At 38.8% G+C, this 22,839-nt stretch overlaps 1 protein-coding gene across 5 annotated transcripts in view; it reads right to left on the minus strand.

The window, feature by feature from the left end:
- Positions 1-22,839, minus strand: part of ASXL3 (ASXL transcriptional regulator 3) — a 196,951-nt gene that overhangs the window by 108,218 nt on the left and 65,894 nt on the right. For all 5 annotated transcript variants that reach the window (XM_059881015.1, XM_024984461.1, XM_059881016.1 and 2 more), the window contains exons 3-4: positions 16,263-16,371; positions 14,919-15,027 (exon numbers count right to left, since the gene is read on the minus strand). In XM_059881015.1, the coding sequence (XP_059736998.1) occupies positions 14,919-15,027; positions 16,263-16,371 (218 nt within the window). The remainder of the gene's footprint in view (positions 1-14,918; positions 15,028-16,262; positions 16,372-22,839) is intronic.

Consider the following 22,839-nt stretch of genomic DNA (forward strand, 5'->3'; position numbering starts at 1 on the left):
TCACCAATTAGCCCTCAAGGCTAAAGCAACTGCTGAGTGCGTCTCAAAAAGACTGGATGGCAGCCTCTTTTCTCCAAGTCCCAAGCTGTCCCTTCCCCTCGCTCTTCTTTTTCATTCACCATTAGACCCAACAATGTGACAAAACTGGAAAATATGGACTAAAGCTCATACTTTGTAAGCGGGGCTGCTGAGAGTCGGAAATGACTGAGCGCCGAAGCACAGCAGTGAGATGAAGGCATGGGTGACACTCCCCCCAGCCTAAGTACTAAGCCCCTGACAGGTATGCAAGAGGGCTTTGAACTTAACACAAGACATGAAAACAGGAGAAAGCAGAATGGACTCCTTTTAAAAAATTTTTTTAATTTTACATTAGCATATAGCTGATTGGGAGAAGGCAATGGCACGCCACTCCAGTACTCTTGCCTGGAGAATCCCAGGGACGGGGGAGCCTGGTGGGCTGCCGTCTGTGGGGTCGCACAGAGTCAGACACGACTGAAGTGACTTAGCAGCAGCAGCATAGCTGATTAACAATGTTGTGACAGTTTCAGGTGCACAGCAGAATGGCTCAGTCACACGTATATATGCATCCATCCTCCTCTGAACACCACACACCGCCACCCCCCACCACCATCCAAGCTGCCACATAACACTGAGCAGAGTTCCCTGTGCTCTACAGTAGGACCTTGTTGGCTATCCACTTTAAATATAGCAGTGTGTACATGTCGATCCCAAACTCCCTTCCCCCGATAACCGTATGTTTGAGCAGAATGCAATCTTGACTCTGTCTTTATTTCTAGTCTCACATCTGGTCATCTTCCCAACTCCCACCTCTCTGATTCAGCCAGTCGAGATCTTGTGGCATTTCCTGAACACACATAATACTCGCTGTATTTGTCTCACTTGCTCTGACCGTCCCTCTTTCATCTTTCTGCCTAGCAAACTCATCTTGACCGAACTCAAACAGGTTCCTCAAAGCTTTCCTGACTATCCCCATCTCTGAGGAAGACTAACTCTTCCCCTACCCATGCTTTCTTGGAACTCAGTGTTATGAATTCATGTCAGTCCCTGAGATACTGTTGCCTGCCTCTGCCTTATCACTCACAGGCCCAGCAACTTGAATACTTACTTCTGTGCAAAGACAGGCACAGAGCAGTTGATCCATGAATGCTAATTAAACTGTCCAATTTGATTTTTATGAAATTTGTTTCAAGTATCTATTTCTTTTCCTTAAAAAACTGGCTATGCTGGGTCTTCGTTGCTGTGCAGGTTTTCCTCTAGTTGTGGTGCCGCTGCTGCTAAGTCGCTTCAGTCGTGTCCGACTCTGTGCGACCCCATAGACAGCAGCCCACCAGGCTCCCCTGTCCCTGGGATTCTCCAGGCAAGAACACTGGAGTGGCTTGCCATTTCCTTCTCTGGTAGTTGTGATGAGTAGGGGGTTATTCTTTGTTGAAAATGCTTGGGCTTCTCGTTGCAGTGGCTTCTCTTGTTGCAAAGCACGGTCTCTAGGCAATCGAGCTTCAGTAGTTGTGGCTCTAGAGCACAGGCTCAGGAGTTGTGGTGTACGGGCTTATCTGCCCTGTAGCATGTGGAATCTTCCTGGACCAGGGATCGAATTTGTGTCCCCTGCACTGGCAGGTAGATTCTTAACCACTAGACCACTAGGGAAGTTCTAAAGTATTTCTTTCCAAAGTTAACTTTCAATTACTGTTTTTAACAAGAATTCACAGAAGGGGAAGTCAACAAAGCACAGTTTGTTTGTTTGTTTTTATTGTGGAAAAGAATACGTACACAAATGAATTTTTAAAATTTGAAAACAGAATCTTTATTAAGAGATTGCACATTATCCTAAGATAAATTAGGGAAAATATGAAAACCAAACTGAAAAAAAACATCATATGCAAGTCCGTGGGAGATCTATGTGAAGTGTGAAACCTAAAAGTGTTAGTCGCTCAATCGTGTCTGACTCTTTGGGACCCCGTGGACTGGAGCCCATCAGGCTCCTCTGTCCATGGAATTCTTCAGACAACGATACTGGAGTGGGTTGCCATTCCCTTCTCCAGGGGGTCTTCCCAACCCAGGGATCAAACCAGGTTTCCTGCATTGTGGGCAGATTCTTTAACATCTGAGCCACCTGGGAAGCCCCACGACCTGCCACTAAATGTAGATACATTTCCTTTTGCCGTCCTTACTCATTGACATATTTCAAGAGGAAAGTCACAGTCTGGAGGTTTTGTGTGGTGAAATAAAAATAAGTATCACTGAAAAGTCAAAATTAGAAATGACAATGCTTACTTGAAATGTCAGGAGCCGTGTGGGGGCAGAACCACAAAATAGCCCAGGATGTGGGCACATGAGAGTCAACGCAACAAAGATATTTATCGTCATATGTCTCATTCATCTACACACGAAGTGACTGTCTACCTGAAGTAACCAGAGTTCAAAGGGCTAATGAAGGCAGGGAAAGGAGCATTCCTTGATTGATTTCGTTTCTTTCAGTTCTTCCTCCAACTACTTCGTTTCAATTTTCCCAACAGACACTCTCAAATCAAAAGTTTTCCATCAAAATGATCCTGTATATACTATAGGCTTAGCAGAGTTCTTCTAAACTACAAAAATTTAAATCAAATAGCACACAGTATATGAGGATTAATAATGTGGAACTATGGTGTTGGAGAAGACTCTTGAGAGTCCCTTTGACTGCAAGGAGATCCTACCAGTCCATTCTAAAGGAAATCAGTCCTGAATATTCATTGGAAGGACTGATGCTGAAGCTGAAACTCCAATACTTTGGCCACCTGATGCAAAGAGCTGACTCATTTGAAAAGCCCCTGATGCTGGGAAAGATTGAGGGCAGGAGGAGAAGGGGCGACAGAGGATAAAATGGTTGGATGGCATCACCGACTCAATGGACATGGGTTTGGGTGGCCTCCGGGAGTTGGTGATGGACAGGGAGGCCTGGCGTGCTGTGGTTCATGGGGTCGCAAAGAGCCTGACACGACTGAGAGACTGAACTGAAACTGAAACTGAATGTGGCACATTGTTAGAATTCAATTTCAAAAGAGGGCTGGATCTTAGAGGAGCTTAATTGTTTATTTATTAATCATTTATTCAATGGCAACACTTTTATTAAACACCTTCATGCCAAGGGCTGTATAAAATGCAGGGGTATAACAGTGACTAAGACCTAAGACCTGACTTTGAGCCCTTAAGTTTTCTTAAAAGTACTTTTTTCATAAAACAATGGTATAGGGCTTCCCTGGTGGCTCAGTGGTTAAAAAAAAATCCGCCTGCCAATGCAGGAGGCATGGGTTCCATCCCTGATCTGGTGAGATCCCACATGCCACAGAGCAACTGGGCCCATGCACCACAAATACCGAGCCTGTGCTCTGGAGCCGGGAACCACGAGAGGAGGAGTCACCACAAAGAGAAGCCTGCACATGGCAACTAGAGCACAGCCCCCACCCACCGCAACTAGACAAAAGCCCTCACAGCAGTGAAGACCCAGCACAGCCAAAAATAATGAATGATTAAAAAAAAAAAAGGTTAGAACTATTCATTCTGCCTGAGAAAAATCAACCCTATGAAGACCTAGCAGTGATAACTACAATTTGTTTTAAAGGATCAATAAGTGGGTAATTCAAAATTATCCCCAGATTGGCAAATAACCCCAAAAGTTTATGTTTGGACTGTGCTATGTTTTATGTATCACACTTACATTTCAAATTGTGCATATCAGATACTCTGGATATAAACAGCAGCAAAATACATGCCAAAACCTGTTGAAGACGACTTAATGACAACCAGACAAAATCATCTGATCTCAACTAAATATTTCCAGGACTCCCTTTCTTTCAGGAAAAAGGCAACTCCTTAATCCTTTTTGGATCCAGACTGAGGAGAACCACTCCTCTCAGAGCAGTCCTTATTCCAAGATATGTTTAGGTATCTAGATTTAAACAATCTCCCTTGTTGCATTATAAGAAAACATCCAAAGGGTACAAGAGGTGAACAATTAAACAGAAAAATAATAGCAATAAAATCATGGAAACAGCAATTTTCCCCTAAGACTTTCAAGGGAGACAGTATCTAAATGCTGTAAGTACTGGTATTAGATAGTATTTGAACACCATGGCACCCCACTCCAGTACTCTTGCCTCCAGAATCCCATGGATGGAGGAGCCTGGTAGGCTGCAGTCCATGGGGTCGCTAAGAGTTGGACACGACTGAGTGACTTCACTTTCACTTTTCACTTTCCTGCACTGGAGAAGGAAATGGCAACCCACTCCAGTGTTCTTGCCTGGAGAATCCCAGGGACAGGAGCCTGGTGGGCTGCCGTCTATGGGGTCGCACAGAGTCGGACATGACTGAAGCAACTAAGCAGTAGGAGCAGCAGCTCTATGAATAAAATACAACTAATATAACTTGGATGGTGATTTCAGTCATGAAATTAAAAGATGTTTGTTCCTTGGAAGGAAAGCTACGACGAACTTACACAGCATATTAAAAAGCAGAGACATCATTTTGCTGACCAATTTCCATATAGTCAAAGCTATGGTTTTCCCAATAGTCACGTACAGATGTGAGAGCTGCACCATGAATAAGGCTGAGCACTGCAGAACTGATGCTTCATACTGTGGGGCTGGAGAAGACTCTGAAGAGTCCCTTGGATTGCAAGGAGATCAAACCAGTCAATCCTGAAGGAAATTAACCCTGAATATTCATTAGAAAGGCTGATGTTGAAGCTCCAGTATTTTGGCCACCTGACACGAAGAGCTGATTCATTGGAAAAGACTCTGATGCTGGGGAATATTGACGACAAAAGGAGAAAGGAGTGGCAAAGATGGTTAGACAGCATCACCGATTGAATGGACATGAGTTTGAGCAAACTCCTGAAGACAGTGGAGAAGAGAGGAGGCTGGTGTGTCCATGGGGTCCCAAAGAGTCAGACACAACTAAGCAACCAAACAACAACAGTAACAAACTAAAAATTTTACTATATAGTCTGTTCTATTAGGTCAATAAGCCCTTTTCTTGGTCAGAAGAGGTCTGCAGAAAAGAGAGCAAAAATAAACTAGGAGGAAGAACGAATCAGATGATTCATGATTATACCAGTCATCTGTATCAGTAAGAACGTGCTCCACAAGATGTAATCATGCCAGACACATTAATGATTTGGGTGGCATATATCACACACTACAAATGACGGTCATCTGACATCCCAGTCCTAGATGTATTGCAACTACATTGCAATGTCCTCAAACAGTTCACAAACACATTGGTTTGTATCAGACCAGACAATGAATTTCCACTAAGTAACTAGGAAGAATAGTTTACTCACTGAAGGTATAGGAATCCCTCCTAACCAGCACTCAATTTATCACCAGGACATTTTAGTTGGATTAGTACCTCTGTATATCTAGACACGGAGAAGGCAATGGCACCCCACTCCAGTACTCTTGCCTGGAAAATCCCATGGATGGAGGAGCCTGGTGGGCTGCAGTCCATGGGGTCGATAAGAGTCGGACACGAATGAGCGACTTCACTTTCACTTTTCACTTTCATGCATTGGAGAAGGAAATGGCAACCCACTCCAGTGTTCTTGCCTGGAGAATCCCAGGGATGGGGGAGCCTGGTGGGCTGCCATCTCTAGGGTCGCACAGAGTCGGACATGACTGAAGTGACTTAGCATAGCATATCTAGACAAGAAACTCAGATAAGAGAAACAAAACCAGAAATAATAATATTTAATAGAAAAAGCATACACATCCTATAAAGTTAAGTCGCTCAGTCATGTCTGACTCTTTGAGACCCCATGGACTGTAGCCTACCAGGGTCCTCTGTCCATGGGATTTTCCAGGCAAGAATACTGGAGTGCGTTGCCATTTCCTTTTCCAACATATCCTACAGGTACCAGCCTTTAACCACCTAATCCCTCCTATCATAGAACCGATACAGAATCCCCTTAGAATTATGGAAAATAACACAATAAGCTGCTTTTTGTATGTGGGGGGTAATTAGAAGCTATTTCTCTTATACCCACAACACCTGTGATCTACATGGCAGCAAGTTCCTGAAATATCTGCTCCGAAATACAGCAACCCATCTAGAAAATGAGAAATAGAAAAAAGCAGCCAGAAAGAATATCATTAAAAGGTTGGTATAGGCCAAGGATAAGTGCTTCATTCATGGGCACTACTAATGACTTCATACTTCAACATATAAAGCATAACTCCAGTGAATAAGAAAAGGAGTTAGACAAACAGATGGTTAACTGTTTGAGAAATGGTTATACACTGTCACTTTAGAGAAAAAAGAAAGGATGGATTATCTGACATGACTGAAAAAAGTACTTCATTTTAAAAGCACGGATTCTTTGTTCCTCTCTATCAATCACAAACTATATCAATCAAGAAGAAATCTGACTCTTTGGGATGAGTAATTGGGAGAATACATTTAATTTTGGTTTTATTTGAGAGGGACTTTGCTTTTATCATGAGATCGTACTCTATTTCCAATCTTTATCTCTATATTATGAAATATTTCTCTCCTTGAACAAGAAAAGAGGGGAAAGTACACTTAAATGGGTCACTTTATCTACACTTAAAAACTTTTTTTTTTAACTCCATGACTCTTGGACTGTTAAAATTGACCAAAATCCATTTACACAAGAACAAAGTTCAGGGTTCAAGGGGAAATATGTAAGAAAAAGAGGTCCCTAATGGGTAAAAGAAATGGAAAATAGTATCTATAAGTCATGTTTGAAAGAGCTGGGATAAGTTATTTGGAGAAGTTAAGATGAAGGGGGTGGGAGTTAAGATGATGCCCAGCTGTTCTCCATCATCAGAGGTGGGGGGGGGGAGGAGAAAACTGGTTTAATTAAAAGCTCCAGAGATTTCAGCATAAGGAAAAAATTCTTGACTGTAAAGGTTATCAAAAACACAGAGACACAAATATAAAGAAGACTGTGGGATTCCCATCCCTCTGGGCATTTACTATTAGAATAATGTCTACTTGAATTGACTGGTTTAAGTAAAAAAGCTGACATGAGAGAGGATCCAGGCCTGCGTGAACCTCTGAAGTCCCTCATACTTCCCCTGAACTGTGAAGGCTGTGGGCTGGGATGAAAGAAAGGAGAATGAGAAAGAGTGGGCAGAGGAAGTTTTCTATCCTGCCAATGGTCATTTCTGACTGTGAAGAGTACTCTTTTTCCTCTGTTTTTCTTCCATGTGTAACTAAAACAACATTTTCACATACTTAAGTTTCCCTGGGCCACCAATGTAGAACAGGTGTCTCTAGGAGCCAACAAAGCTGTTAACAATAATGCAGACGTTGGATAAAAGACAAATTCGCTCAACCTGAGAAAAATCAGGGGACCTGACACAGTCACTGAAAGAATTCCTTCCCTCCTACAAGATTCTCAGGAATGGCTGTCAGGGAGAGATGGATGATGAACACAAAGGCGGCTCATGTGTCATCTGATGTAAAATCACATGTGAGCAGTCACAGACAAGCTCCCGAAAAAAGCCCAGCAACTCCAGACCAATACCACCGCAAGCAGAGACACCCAATTGCTGGGCGACCTCTTCAAAAGTTACTTGAACTTCACAGCTCCAGGGTGCACACATTCTCCTTTCCCACCCCTTGAATAAAACTGCCAGGGATAAACTGTCAGTGTGACTACTCCCAGAGGGCGCCGAACCTTCATTAGTACCCTTCTCCCTTCCTCCAGGAAGCTGCTCATCTGGCTGTAATTGATGTCTCAACTGAGATCCTATCCACACACTTCAGGCCATTTTAAAGCACTTTTCACTTTTGAAAAAAAGGCCCCTCAAACTGTGGCCTCTGAGCCAACGCAAACAAAGAGTGAGCTGAATAATGTTTCATTAAGTTAACATGACTCTGCCAAGAATCATACAATCAGAAACCCGCTTATAAAACTGGCCATAAGGAATAATGAAAAGGGACCACATAAAATTCTGCGAACGCTGGAATCATTATTCACCCCGGGATCTGAGGACTAAAACATAGGATGTGTGTTCTCTATAATCTTTTTCCTTAAATAGAGACTTTGAAAATACTAATTCTCCAGCTAGAGTGCTGCTTCCTCCCTGAAAGCCATTAGGGTTAATAACAAGCCAAACCTTTTTTGATCTCTATGGATGAAAATTGTACATTCTCCAGTTTCCTTATTTTAAAAGATTAAATAGGACGGCTGCTTTGGATTTTAAACATGAAATATATTAGGGCCACAAAAACAGAAGCTCATTTTTTATCTTGTTAATAACAATTTATAAACAGAAGGGAAAGGAGGTGAAGATGATCTACTGATGGTATCATTTCTATAAAATATGTATGGTTTCCACAGCCAGCCATGTACTGTAAGTCAACTTAATATGTGTAAGCAAACTCATAATATACAAATGTATTATGTTCAGAAAGCAACTCAGACACAAACATAAGCATAAATCTCAGACTAAATAGTCCACAAAATTCTAAATATTTTCTTTGGGTGACACAGATCTATACTTATACAGACATAAATGGTCATGGGTTGTCAACAAAGATGTATATATCAAGTGATTCTCCTAAATCACTCTTTCACCTCTTGAGCTAAGCCTGTAAAATGTGAAGAGTTTACTTTCTTGAGTCTCTAATTCTTATTAACTTGAAAAACTGTTTAGGAGTCAAAGAAACCTAATGCACAGCTCTAGTTTTGTGTCTTGTTAATTCTAGAATTGAGAATATATTACCTTTGCCATAGTGTAAAAAAAACAAACCAGACTTTAAAACAAAATACCTTGGCGAAGTGTCTATCATTTAAAAACAAATCTGTTTTGCTGGCCAACGGACTGCAAGTAGAAAGCAAAAGTGTTACTGTTATTATCTTTATCTACAGATTCACACGTCACTGGAATCAAGCTACAAGACTTCTTTCTGGTTACCAGCTTTTGTAAAGCGCTTTCTTTTCAAATACTTTTCTGAGTTTCCCTTTAGTGGTGTAACACATGTCAACTAATCTCTGTTCATCTGAAATAACTCTATGGTAGCAGAGGCTCAGGACTGTCACAAGGGTATCTTACCAATTGATAGTTATTATTCACTTCAATACTATTCACTCTTTCATATCCCAAAGGAGGAATGGGAAAAGGAGAAGAGAATAAAGATTTAAAAAGCAGATGGTGGGACCCTCCTCTCCCCCTGTCCTCTCCCCTCATGGCCCCCACAACCCCACACTTCCCCACCTTCCCTCTCTCATTATATTTTCAAAGCGTATTTGTACAGCTGTAAGAAGTGTGGAAATTATATCCGTTCTAACTGCTGGTTCAAACACCTATTAGAAATAGAGTAAGTAAGGAAATCATCTAAACCAGTTCAGGTTCATGGCATTTATTACTGATTTGTAAGAAATCATGTGGTAGCCCACTCCTTCATTTGGATAAGCCGGTGGTTCCTCCTTGTCAAATTCTCAAGTTTAGCATCAGAACAGAGCTGGACAACTGTTGCAAAGCTAAACTGCACCAGTGACTCCCGGGCTAAGAGTGTTCCCTAAGGTTCCAGGCAGAGTCACAGAGTGGTCAGAGCCTGGTTTTGGGGGTCACTCACATCAACCTGAGCATGCCACCCGAATGAAGCACTGAACCTCTAAGTTTGTTTTCTTACTGGTAAAAAAAAAAAATAAAATAAAAATAAAAATTAAATTAAAAATATAAACAAAATAAAAATCAAAAATAGAAAAATTCAATTAAAATACAGCAACAGAGCCTAGGAAGTCTGACTAGCTCACAGGAGTGCTGTCAGCATTGATCAGTCTACATGTACACAGTTCACAAAGGATAGGCGTTGTGAGCACTCAACATATTTTCAGTATCAAGGTTTGAAAATCTATCCTGGGGTTAACGGACTGTACACAGAAGTATATGGTATTCATATAGATAGGGAACACACTCGTTCTACAAGAAGCAATTGTGGTTTGCAATAAGATGTAAAAGTGGGCAAGTCAAGGAACACTCAAGGAAATAAGCTATTTACCATTCTTTCAGTGATTTCTCAGAGCAATTTCGTTAGTACAACTTCAAAGGAGAGACCAGGAAATCCAGTTTTGGTCCCCATTAGCTGGAGATGTGTGGGTGTGTGCTCTTTGGTGAAGTACTCATTCACATTTCAAATTAGTGGAGTTTGCTTATCCCTGTTGTGGTTTAATTATTGCCTAAGTGCTTTCACCCTGCCCTGGACCCCTTCAGAGCCACTAAAACCCTCCCACTCTTTCTTCTGAAATTTAGGATTAGTCATTAGCAAAATCTGATTGACCTGGCCCTCGCCCATGGACACTACTTCCCCTGGAACCTTCTCAGGTAGCAGCCTGTGTCTTTCCCACACATCTTGTATTGCTGGGCCTGAAAATGGGACATGTGACCTCTATGCTCCTTCCTGCTCCTTAAACGCCTCCAGCATTGTATCTCCAACAGTCGGTTGTCAACAGACTGTTCCTCCTTACTGTAATTATCTACCAACTCCTGGGTTACTCCCTTTCATCTCTGGAAGATTTTAGCTCCTAAATATCACACCCTTTCAATGCTAGTTCTATCCTAACTGTCTGTTTCAATATCCACCCAGATGATTCTCTACCATTTCATGGAAGGGCTACCACCAGCCTTTACAACATCCTTGTGCGGATAAGAAAAGACAATATTTCCTCCACGTTGACCCTGCTCCATCTCATGACAGGAAGTTGGGCAAAGGAAGGGCTGCTCAATTTCAGTCACTGACGCTCACCTTGGCCAGGAACTCTGAAGAGGGCCCACACTACCTAACCATTCGTAACAGCCTTCAACCTCCCCTCCCTCTTTCTTCTCAGCTCAGACACACCTCCCATAATCCACCCTAACCTCAAGTTCAGGGGCTTCCCTGGTGGCTCAGGGGTAAAGAATCTGCCTGCCAATGCAGGAGATGGGGATTCGATCCCTGAGTTGGGAAGATCCCTTGGAGAAGGAAATGGCAACCCACTCCAGCATTCTTGACTGGGAAATCTCATGGACAGAGGAGCTTGGCGGGCTACTGTTGGGTAGCAAAGAGTTAGACATGATTTAGCAACTGAACGACAACAACTATAACCTCAATTTCATATATCCCACTCTTACAGCACCTACCCTTCTAACTCATTTCCTCTTCAACACCAAATCAAACAATTCTTCTTCCCTAAAGAGACCTCCACCTCCTCCTTCATGCCATTCCTCACACAAATGTGCCTTTGTTCAACCTCCACAATCAGTTTAAATTCCACAGAGATGATCTTAATGCTCCACGTCATGCACCCTCAATTCCTGCGTCCCTCTCTGGCTTCATCATTCACCCCTGGAAAAACCCCAGCTCTGGTCCCTTTCAACATCGTTGTCTACTCTGCACTCACAGAGTGGTCATGAACATGACCGGAGAAAAATGCACAAACACGCTAGCTGTTCTCACATTAAATTCAGGATCAGCCATCTCAGAACTGTCCGTAATGATGTCAGACCCAAGACAAACATTTTTTCTATCTTCTCCTTAGATCTACAGAGCTACCTCTCCATCTTCACCCGTGGCTGAAGAACTTATTTCCTATTTCACTAAGAAAAATGGAGCATTAGGAAGTGAACTTGTGCAGCCCCTCCCCACATACTCACCTACCTTCATTTCTATCCAGCACCCTCATTTTTCCTATTGCTTTCTTACAGCACCAGTCAATACTCCTGAAGAGTGCCAATCTCTTCATCTGTTTAATCTCCTTCCCTCTCATCCAATCACATATATGGCAACGGGACACCTTGCTCATCGAAACCTCTTCAACTGGATTTCTTCCCAGCAGTATATGATTGTTCTCACATTTATCTCTCATATTCAGAAAACTTTCCTTTCTTCCACTTTCTCTTGCAGCCATTTCCCCATTTCACTCCTTCCCTTTATCTCAAAAATCCTTGAGAGAATTGACTACACTCGGGGTCTCCCAATTTCTGTTCTCCCATTCTCTTGAACATTACTCCATTCGTGCTTGTGGTCTTACCGTATGATAAAAACAGTCATTGTCAATAACCTCACAAAACTAAATCCAATGTTTTCTTCTCGGCCTTCATTTTAAGTTGACACATAGAGAGCAATTGACACATTTGAGTTACATCCTCCCCAGACACACTTTCTTCACTTTGTTTTCAGAACAGACAACATAAGTTGTCCGTCCACTTATCCTCTGTCTCATTTGCTGGTTCCTATAATCTCTCCTACCTCTTAAATTTCAAGTACCCTAAGCTCAGTCTTTGAGCCTCTCCTCTTTTCTATCTGCCTTCAATTTCTTGGTGATTTCATCCAGTCTCTTATCTTTAAACCTCATCTATAAACTGACCACTTTCAAATGTATATTTCCAGCAAAGCCTTTCCCATTAATCTAAGACAGATAAGTCCAGTTATGTAACATATTCACTTGGATGCTGAAAATTAACTTCATGTTTAATATGTCCTACGCTGAGCTCCTTTGCCAACATCCCCCACCCCAAACTCTTGCAAGTATTCCATCTAAGTTAAAGAAAATAGTTCTACTTGCTGGCACTCAAAACTCTGAAGTCATCTCCAACTCCTTTCTTTACCTCATGCTGCTGCTGCTAAGTCACTTCAGTCATGTCCGACTCTGTGACCCCATGGACAGCAGCCCACCAGGCTCCCCCGTCCCTGGGATTCTCCAGGTAAGAACACTGGAGTGGGTTGCCATTTCCTTCTCCAATGCATGAAAGTGAAAAGTGAAAGTGAAGTCGCTCAGTCATGTCTGACTCTTAGCGACCCCATGGACTGCAGCCTACCAGGCTCCCCCGTCCATGGGATTTTCCAGGCAAGAGTACTGGAGTGGGGTGCCACTGCCTTCTCCTCTTTATCTCATAACTACACTAATTTCAGCAGTTCCAATTGGGTCTACCCTAGAATTCAATTACTTTTCATCATATTCATTGCTACTCCTGTTATTCAAACTCCCATCATCTCTTATCTAGATTACACCAAACCTTTCTAACTTGTCTCCCCGTTTTTGTCCTTGTTCTCTTATATATGTATTTTTGTACTTAGTGATCCTACTAAGGCCTGAGATCATTGTCCTTCTAGCTCAAAACCCTGCAGTGGTTTAACATCTCACTCAAAACAAAATTTTGTGTCATGGCACTCCAAAACTTCTCTGTAACTGTATCTTACCATCTTCTCCCTTGCTCACTCTGGACTCCAACCACACTGGCCTAATGTTTCTGGAACATTCCAGGCACTCTCCTGCTTTAAGGCCTTTATAATTGCTGCTGCTTCTGTCTAGAACTCTCTCCCATCAAATGCCTGTTCCCTCATTCCCTTGGGTCTTTTCTCAGATGTACTTCTCTCTCATTCTTATCTCATTATTTAATTGATTTTGCCCCATAACACTTGTCAGCACTAAATAAGCTGTAAAGTTCACATACTTATCTTGCTTATTGTCTGTCTCTCTACCAATATAAAATCCATGAGAGGTCTCTTTTTGTTCCTCTTTTTAACTGCAACAACTATAATGTTGAGGACAGCACTCGGCACATAGCAGAAACTCAATATACATGTTGATATACATTAACAGAAAGTAGGTGGGAGAGACAGGGAGGATGCAAGTGTTCATGCAAGCATGCAGTACAGCAAGAGGACCCAATAAGATTCCCATTCAGCTACTGAAGGAGAAGGGTGTGCCCCATTCACTAGCCCTTCCAGAAATCCAGAAATTGTCATGCATGTCTGCTCTGTTCTCTTTCTAAACACAAGGACCTGCCAAAGTTCACAGCACTACCATAATAGTGGTGGGGTTAGCTGAGTTTTCAAAAGGTGCAGGAGGAATAAGGACATCAAATTAAATGAAAGCTGGTCTAAAAAAAAAAAGTCTACAAAGCTGATTTCAGTCATTTTACTAAGACAAGAATCTGTTTCCTATAATAATTCAGCACCTTGGCTACAGGTCAGATGGCGCTGGAGCAAAATCAGCCTCTAGGGGACTATCAGAAAGACACCAGTTTAAAGGGCAGGAGTGGCTAGTCAGAATACAAAGGGACTCCTACGACCATTAATGAAATGAATGGCTTTGGGCTATTACTGAAATACGATATTTCTGCAAGGATCCTTTAAGGTTTGTTTGTTTAACGGTAATTTACTGATTTCTATGAGTCCACCAACACAGACTTTAATGACACAGTCTTCCTCTCAAATCATGATCTGGGTCCACTTGGGGGACCAGTGAGTTAGGTTAAAAAAATAGAAAAGAACAGCAGCTTTTGTGGAGCAAAGGTTTGCCAAAACTGCAGTACAGAAATTACATACACCAACAGATTATAATGCAAATGTCTTGAGAAAGTTAAAAATGAATCCACATGGACAGAATTCAAGTGGAAAATGCCCCCTTAGAATTCCAGAAGGGTTGTTCACTTTTCAAAAGCATTTCATAAGAATATAACTCATTTGGTTCCTGTTTCACTGTGAGGAATGTTAACATTAAGCTTAATTTATTAAAGACAAACCTAGGAACAAAGTTATTATAAAACTACTTGAGTTCACAGGAAAAATCAGCACAATCAGAAACCAAACATCAGCCGTCTCAAGCCTCACATAAGGATAAAACCACAGCAAACCGCAGTAAGTCTCTCACCTTGCACAAGAAATATAATGATAACACTCAAGAGTACTATGCAGGGAAATCCATACTATTAAAAAGCAAAATAAAACAAAAAGCAAACAACTGAATACTTTTCTTAGGTGCTAACCTTTAAAATTGTTTAATGATAAATGGTGGCAAAACTTAAAATTGTATCAATACTGGTAGGGAACTCAATTTAGCAAGTTATTGGAACTCTACATAACCTTGAAGAGAACAGGATTTCTATCTTGATATCTGCCACACTTACCTCCATTTCCTTCCCCATTGGCATTGGCCTCCGCCATCTCTGAGCCATCCAGTTCAGACTCACAGCCTAAATCCAAAGTTCCATCAGCTGAGCATGACGACTCCTCTTTCTACATTATTTTAAAAATAATGATTTATGGAGATGTATTAGCAACAGAAAACACTCAAAATACTTCCAGAGCCCTAAGGAATTATCAAAGTTATTTGTGATTTTAAATTGCATTACTGATTTATTTTTTATGTAAAACCACTCCTTGGAGGGGGGTGGATTACTGGGAAAAGCACACTGCCATAGTTGATTTTTGGGGGAGATAACCTTTAAAATCTACACAAAAGACAAAGTTTCTTTTTGCCATATGTTGTTTCTGTTTTTCTCAATTCTACTGTCATTTTAGAAAATGGCTTTACAACTTGGATGTAACCATAAATTAATCCCCAAGTAGCTACAAAAAATAATAAATAATACAAGTCATTTGATTAACCTGTATTATTTTCTGAAACACATACACAGAACAAGAGCCTGATGCTTAAGAGCTGAGAAAGAATCCCCACTTCTTGGCCAGGTATAACTTTTACCATTGAAAATAAAACAGAAGAAACTTCTCAAAGGAAATTAATGAATTTTAAACGTAACCCCTCATTTACTAAAGCTGATACTTTTTTTAATTTATAAGAAAATACACTGATTTTGCATGTTCTAAGTTATGCAGCCATTTGTATCAGCTTTTGTCCTCTGGAATTTGGCATCTTACATGGCATTTCCATTCCAGATGTAAATGGAAATTACACTAAAATCATTAAGACTTGGTTATCTGAAGCTTTTAATTTCTCTGTTCTTCTCATATGAGTAAAAGCTTTTATTAAAACTTCCCAGAGATCACTGTTTCTTTCAAATCTGAATAACATTTAAAACAGCAAATTTTCAAGAGGAATGGGTACATTTCTTATTTTTATAAAAGACAGACATACAGGTGTGAAGCTGGTATATCAATGTGTAATCATCAAGTCAAATAGTTTTTTGGCAACTGTGATCATCTTAAAACTTTTGGCTGATGAACCATGGCGGTCCTCCATGTAAATTTTTAAGAATCAAGAATTTCAAGGAAGCCACAACCATTTTCCATTACTATATGTTAGAGTGAAACCACAGATATGCTTTCTTTAAAGAAGAATGTCATTGTTTATTCTTAATATGAAATCATTTTTAAGACATCTGAAAACATTTAAAAGGCAAAGGGATCATTCTATCCCTCACCCAAATCTAATTTTGTTTACCTTCACATGTCTGAATAAAGGAATGATACATAGTAATAACAGACATAATATGCAGAACAGTCCAACTTACTTTGAGAGCATAGAGGCCTGACTTCCCAGGGATTTTGAAGAATGTTCCATCCCCGATTCGCGTGTTAGTGTGAAGCATTGCATTCAGACAGGCTAATGGAGAAGTTCCACTAGAAAATAAAAGTGTGCAAAAAATGAAGCAGTCTGAGACGCAGTTTCTGGGGCAAAACCGTTCTCAGTCTCTTAGGGAAAAAAAAAAAAAAGACCCTCTTGCATGCCTTTTTAAAATATCCTCCCAACCCCGAAAACATCTACATTACAATAACAGGCCAGTCCAGTTTCGCCAAAGTTAATCAGATGCATCTGTCTTATAGGCTTCAGGCAAAAAGTCTCCTGAATTGAAATTATGCTTTTATTCATAAAGCAACCAACACTATATTTCAAAGAAACCAAAGCCCAAACGTTTATGTGGTGTTATTTTGCAAATAATACCATGAAGCCTCAGGTTTTAAATATTACAGACAAGTTGATGGTTGCACTTGAATGATCAAATAAACCAAGTTCAAGGACAGCTCCATCCTATAGGTTGAAAAGCAACAAAAGAATAATAAGAAACCAGGGAAGAACTGATTTAAAATTACAAGTATTTAAGTTACTCATGGGATTGCACTTCTCACAAGGCCAAATAACAATCTATATCTGTGCTCCTTCAGTGACATTCTTTCCTCAGCTCTTTATTTGTCAAATAAAGAAAATATGTGTTTGGGAATCCTACCCAGCTAATGATAATATTCTGCAGTAAAAAAGTAAGTGACTGAACTGTGAAAACAGATTTTTTTTAAAGGAATTAAACAGTATTAAATATTGATTAAAATATCAAAACACATATGTACAAACATCACTGAAATGAATTCATATAATTAAAAAGATGTTTATGAAATGTATAATACATATATATTTTCTGGGATAACTTTAGAACTTCTTTTGTGTTTTGTTTGTAAACTGGTATTTCTGTATACTAGAATTTAGAGGTAGAACTGTTACTTGCATTTACTTATGTTTCCATATATACTTTACTTCCTAATATGCTATAAGATCAATATTTGGTTGAATCAATACAGATTAGAAACCCTACTCCCCATCCCATTCACCTAGTTAGGGGTTCTGGGTATATAATCCAAGATATCCTTGGACAAGAGAACCTTTGGGATATCAAGGTTTCGAAGTGAATTTCTGTGATAGAAACATATTTTTATGTGACTAAACTAAAAGTGTTCTAAAAACCAAGATTGTCCCATCTCTTGCTTACTATGACTGCTCACCAATAAAATGAAAAAAGCCAAATTTGCTGAGTTGCCACAACACACTTACTAGCCAGTCAGCATATATACACACTATGGTCATAAAGGTTTATAAGTATTCTAATAAGAACACTTTATTAATTTAGGAAACAGTTTCTCTATGCCAACACATCAGTACGTTTCCATTTGGTCTGACAGGAAGCAAGCGCCCTAGTATAAGTTTGGTCACAGAACAACACAGAACAGCGAAGTACACATGGAAACAAAACTGGGAGTTTATGTAATAGCTTTCCTCTCGAAGCTTCTACAAGCCTACAGACCTCATTTCATTATTTTTCCTCACAAAAGATGTTCTGCTCATATGTAAAGTGAGCCAAGCATTCCTTATAAAGTAAAATACATCCATCTCCCAGAAATAGCTGTCCATGAATAAATTTCAGATAAACAAGGCTATACATGTTACGCTGAACACTGTAAAATATATTTTTTTTATCATTATTCTCTTCAGAAAAAGCACAGGCAATTTGAAGCTGGGAATTATTATACCAGATTTGTGGAGCTTTAATTTGGCAAAACTATCAGAAATACAGATTTTTCTGTAGGGACCTGGCAAGAAAATGTTACCATTACAAGTAAAATAGAATTCTGTACATATAAATGAAACAATGTAGATGGTTTTGAAATATAAAAATACTTAATACTACTAATTGTTCACATTTCAAACCTCACACACATTCTTCCTGTTCTTCTTTCCTAAGGTCCTAATACACACAATTTCAAGAACTCAGATTTAGAATTTTGAAGAATAATACAGATTTAAAGACAACTAAAAAATACTGAATAAACTTAATTTAATATCACTATAATTTACATTTTCTTTCAAAGGTACAGTAAACCAAAGATAATGGTGGAAGATAAACTGACTACTAAATAGTTGTTTAAGGCTATGCTTGTTTCAAACATAAGTGATAATACCCAGTTTCATATAAATAATAAGCTCTGTTGAATATGAATATATTATTAAACTATACTGTTTATTAATTCAATAAATTCAAGATTTACTGTGGAAATATTTTTAAAATATATAATTTATAATCACATGACACAGATATCCAAAAGTCTCAAAGACTACTGTAATTTTCCCCAAAACAAAAAGGAAATCCACTTTATTTTAAAACTATACATTTGCATTTCGGAAGAATTAAAAATATTTTGCAATTGAATGCAAATTTTACTACTCAGCCTGATTAGTCACTTAGTTTTAAACATATCAATTGCATTTCTTCATAGAAAAAAAATCAAATTAAATGGCCCATTCATTTAAAAACTGTAAAACTTTAGCATTGAAAGAGGAAGTGCTTAAGAAAGAAAGGTAACTTTCATCCACTGCATATCCATAGGAAAGTGAATTTTAAAAATCTTTCATACCCTTTACTTATTGCTATCATTCTCAACATTTCCACAGAGTCTAGAAATTGTGGACTGCTTCCCCTGAAAAAGTGAATGTCCTAAGTAACTGCCATTGAACAAGAATAAATAAAAGTCTCATTAATGTATTTCCATTATTTTAATATTCAGAAAAAATAGATTCAGCAAGTGTACCTAGACCAGCTTTAAGAAAGATATAAATATATATTTATATATCTGTATATATTAAAAAACACAATGTCTTATTGTGGGTATGAAAAAAGATGAGGCAAGTATGTGTTAAAAGTCTGTATTCTTAGAGAGCATCGACATCTTCTATGTAATATTCCTTATTTTTAAATTAAAAAATATTTGCTCACAATGCGAGTTAATTGCCTAAGTCAGAATCTGAAAGCAAAAAATTCTGGAATAGACTATGTGCCTGTGTATATTGTATATGAAATAATAACACATCAACATTTTAATTCAAAAATCTCTAAAATTTCAAAAGTTACTTACTTTCTAAAAGGATGAATTGGAAGAATTGCGATATCCCAATTTACAAAAAGAGAAAACAAAGAAAAAAGGGAAAAAAAAGTTAGTTTTCCAGCTTAAAATGCAATTCTACATCCCACTATTTCAATAAATAAGACAGCATACAAGAAACACACCAAACTCTTAGATTTGGCTGTAAACTCTGCAGGACTGGAGTAAAAGGTAAATTCCACTTTCTTCCCTACACTTCCATAATGTTTTCATTCTGTCTACAATGCTCATATATTGATAGCGCCATATTGGGAATATAATTAGAAATAAACAATCAGGACACTATTTGCCCCCAGTTCCTTTCTTTCTATCATGCCCTGTAACTAGGCCCTTCCCTATACACCTGCCAGGATAGATATACAGCTTCTTCTATTTGTTTGTCTTCCTCCCTAGACTGTAGGGTTGTGGAACCCTTCTGGCTTGTTTTCATTTCCCACAACCCCTGAAGCAGAACGGGGTGAAATTTGGAGGCAGGGGAGCAGGCATAATTTAAACTGTCTAGACATCAAAGAACCCCCAGAGATGCTCTGCAGAGCCCCAGTGCTGTGTGAACTACAGAAAAACCATTGCTTTATCACATCAAATTGCTGACAGAACATATAAAATTTTACTAATAGTGCACACTTGGTGCAGAGAATGGATGGTCTATTTTAATAATTTTAAAAACCAGAGAAAATACCTGGGGAATGCAATTGGAAGGATATTTAGATACGACAAAGAAAACATCATTCCTTTCCATAGAAAAATAATAATGCTTTACAAGGCAATAATTAAGTAATCCAAATCTTAAGCTACTTTATTTTACTAAGCATCTCTTCATAAAAATTTCAGATGAAGCTATTTCCTGAAAACATTTTTAAATCTTGCTTTGTAATTTGGGGAACATTGAAAAAAGTAATCCTAAACAATGTTAAGTCTAAAAATTCAACAGATTTAAGGAGTGATTATTAAGCAGCATTATTCATCAGTTATTGTGCTAAGTCCTATTAATACAAATTAACTGAACCAATTTTATATTCACTCTTTAAAATAAATTAATAATACTTCAAGTATTTTCAGTGTCGAGAGCCAGGAGAAAATGTCTTAATTTTAAAGAATATATTTTTAAGAGGAAGTTATGTGGACCTCTGAGATGGAAGTAATGTTTCAGTTCTTTATACAGAATATTAGTGTTCATTATGTGGAAATTAATTGTTTACTTAGGATTTGGTCATTTCATTTTATATATGTTATACTTCCCAAAAATGTTTTTGAAAATACTGAAAAACAAATAATGTACCCTTGGCCTTATGCATGTGTTTACATATTCAATGGGCAAGTCACTACTAGTGGAGAAGAGAAAACTATTTCTACCACGGACTGTGGATAAGTCCTAAACACACAGACACACAGTTTATACCAGTTGATAAATCAGTAACCTAGATGATTAAAAACTATCCTAGAAAGTCAAAGCCAAACTTTTTATTTTTTTTGAAAGGCAAATATATTAAGCATTTATTGAGTACATCATTATTTTTTTACTTAATTTATTTATTTTAATTGGAGGCTAATTACTTTACAATATTGTAGTGGTTTTTGCCACACACTGACATGAATCAGCCCTGGGTGTAAATGCAAACTAACTTCTTACTCTGAGAAACAACACTGTTAGTCTGGAACCCTTGAAAATGATTGGAAAAAAAAACTTGAAAGTTAGAGTCCTACATACATATACATTATCTGAAGAAGCTCAGTACACAGAATATTAGACCAAAAAAGGACCTACAGAAAGTCTGAAATTTGATTTGGATGATGAGAACAGTATCTCAAATTTCACAGTACCTCTTGGATCACTAGTGAAAGGTTTTTAATGGGCACTGACATATGACAAATAACAAAGATTTAAGTTAGAAAATGTAAGTTTGATTCCAAGTTTTGCAGGTGTAACTGAGGCTGCGGTTAAGAATCTCACTGTAGTCAACTAGCTAAGAGACAACAGCTGAAATCTAAATTCTACTCTGATTTCAAACCCCATATAAACATGCAAAAATAAACAAGAACAACCAATTAATTCAAGAGATGAGTCATTTAAAAGGAAGATATTTTGCATATTTCTTTATAAAGAATACCTACATGCTTTTCATTATTCAATGTGTCTGTAGGGTAAAATTGGAAACATAGTCCCAAGTATTCTTTTACTAGGTATGGATATTGAAGCAAGAAATAATTACCAAGTGACATATGTTGCACAATTCTTAAATTTAGAGAAATAGTTTGAGACTCCAAACCTAAACACGCATCTCTGATTGGCTTGAACAATGTAAAATTATAGTCTTTGGGGAATATAAACAGGCATTTGAACTTAGACCTTTTATCCACTTTATGGACACAATGAAGCTACCACTAGAGAGACTACAGTGATTCCTATAGTCATGTTCATTAAACAGACCTTTTGTTTTAGGAGACAAGAATTTCAAAACATCAATACAAGGACAAAAGTTTGCTCAGTATTATTTTAGAATAGTATCTATAAGGAAAATTAGAAATAGTCCTATAAAAATGTAAGCTAAAGCATATAATCTAAATTATAATTTTTAAAGACGTCAAAGTAAAATATGAGGTGAGCTGGTCATCTTTGATTATAGACATTAAGGGAAGGATATACCACATGTGTATCTGGATACCAGCAATTGTATGCATGTCGTGACAGGCTACACTAGGAAAGGCAACGCAGTACAATGAACGAGACTCTGGCTTCTGAAGCCAATTAGCCTGAGTTCAGCTGAGGATAGACCATTTACTAGCTCTATGACTTTAGACTTCATTTCTATGGGTCTCAGGCTTCACAACTACAAAATATGGATAACAAAGGTCACTATTTCATAGGGGATTATTCTGAAGATTTAATGAGTTAGAATACATAAAACACCTAGAATTGTGTCTGGCATACTCTGTGTGTTTAACAATTATAAATTATTATTACTATGTATAATAATAATGAGTTATTATGAAAGGAAATCAACTCTGAATATTCATTGGAATGACTGATACTGAAGCTGAAGCTCCAACACTTTGGCCACCTGATACGAACAGCAGACTCACTGGAAAGACCCTGATGCTGGCAAACACTGAGGGCAGGAAGAGAAGGGGGTGAGACAGGATGAGATGGTGGGATGGCATCATCGACTCAATGGACATGCTGCTGCTGCTGCTGCTAAGTTGCTTCAGTCGTGTCCAACTCTGTGCGACCCCACAGACAGTAGCCCACCAGGCTCCTCCATCCCTGGGATTCTCCAGGCAATAACACTGGAGTGGATTGCCATTTCCTTCTCCAATGAATGCATGCGTGCTAAGTCGCTTCAATCATGTTCGACTCTGTGTGACCCCATGGTCAGCAGTCCACCA

Source organism: Bos taurus, chromosome 24, assembly GCF_002263795.3.
Source record: "Bos taurus isolate L1 Dominette 01449 registration number 42190680 breed Hereford chromosome 24, ARS-UCD2.0, whole genome shotgun sequence".
Lineage (NCBI taxonomy): Eukaryota > Metazoa > Chordata > Mammalia > Artiodactyla > Bovidae > Bos > Bos taurus.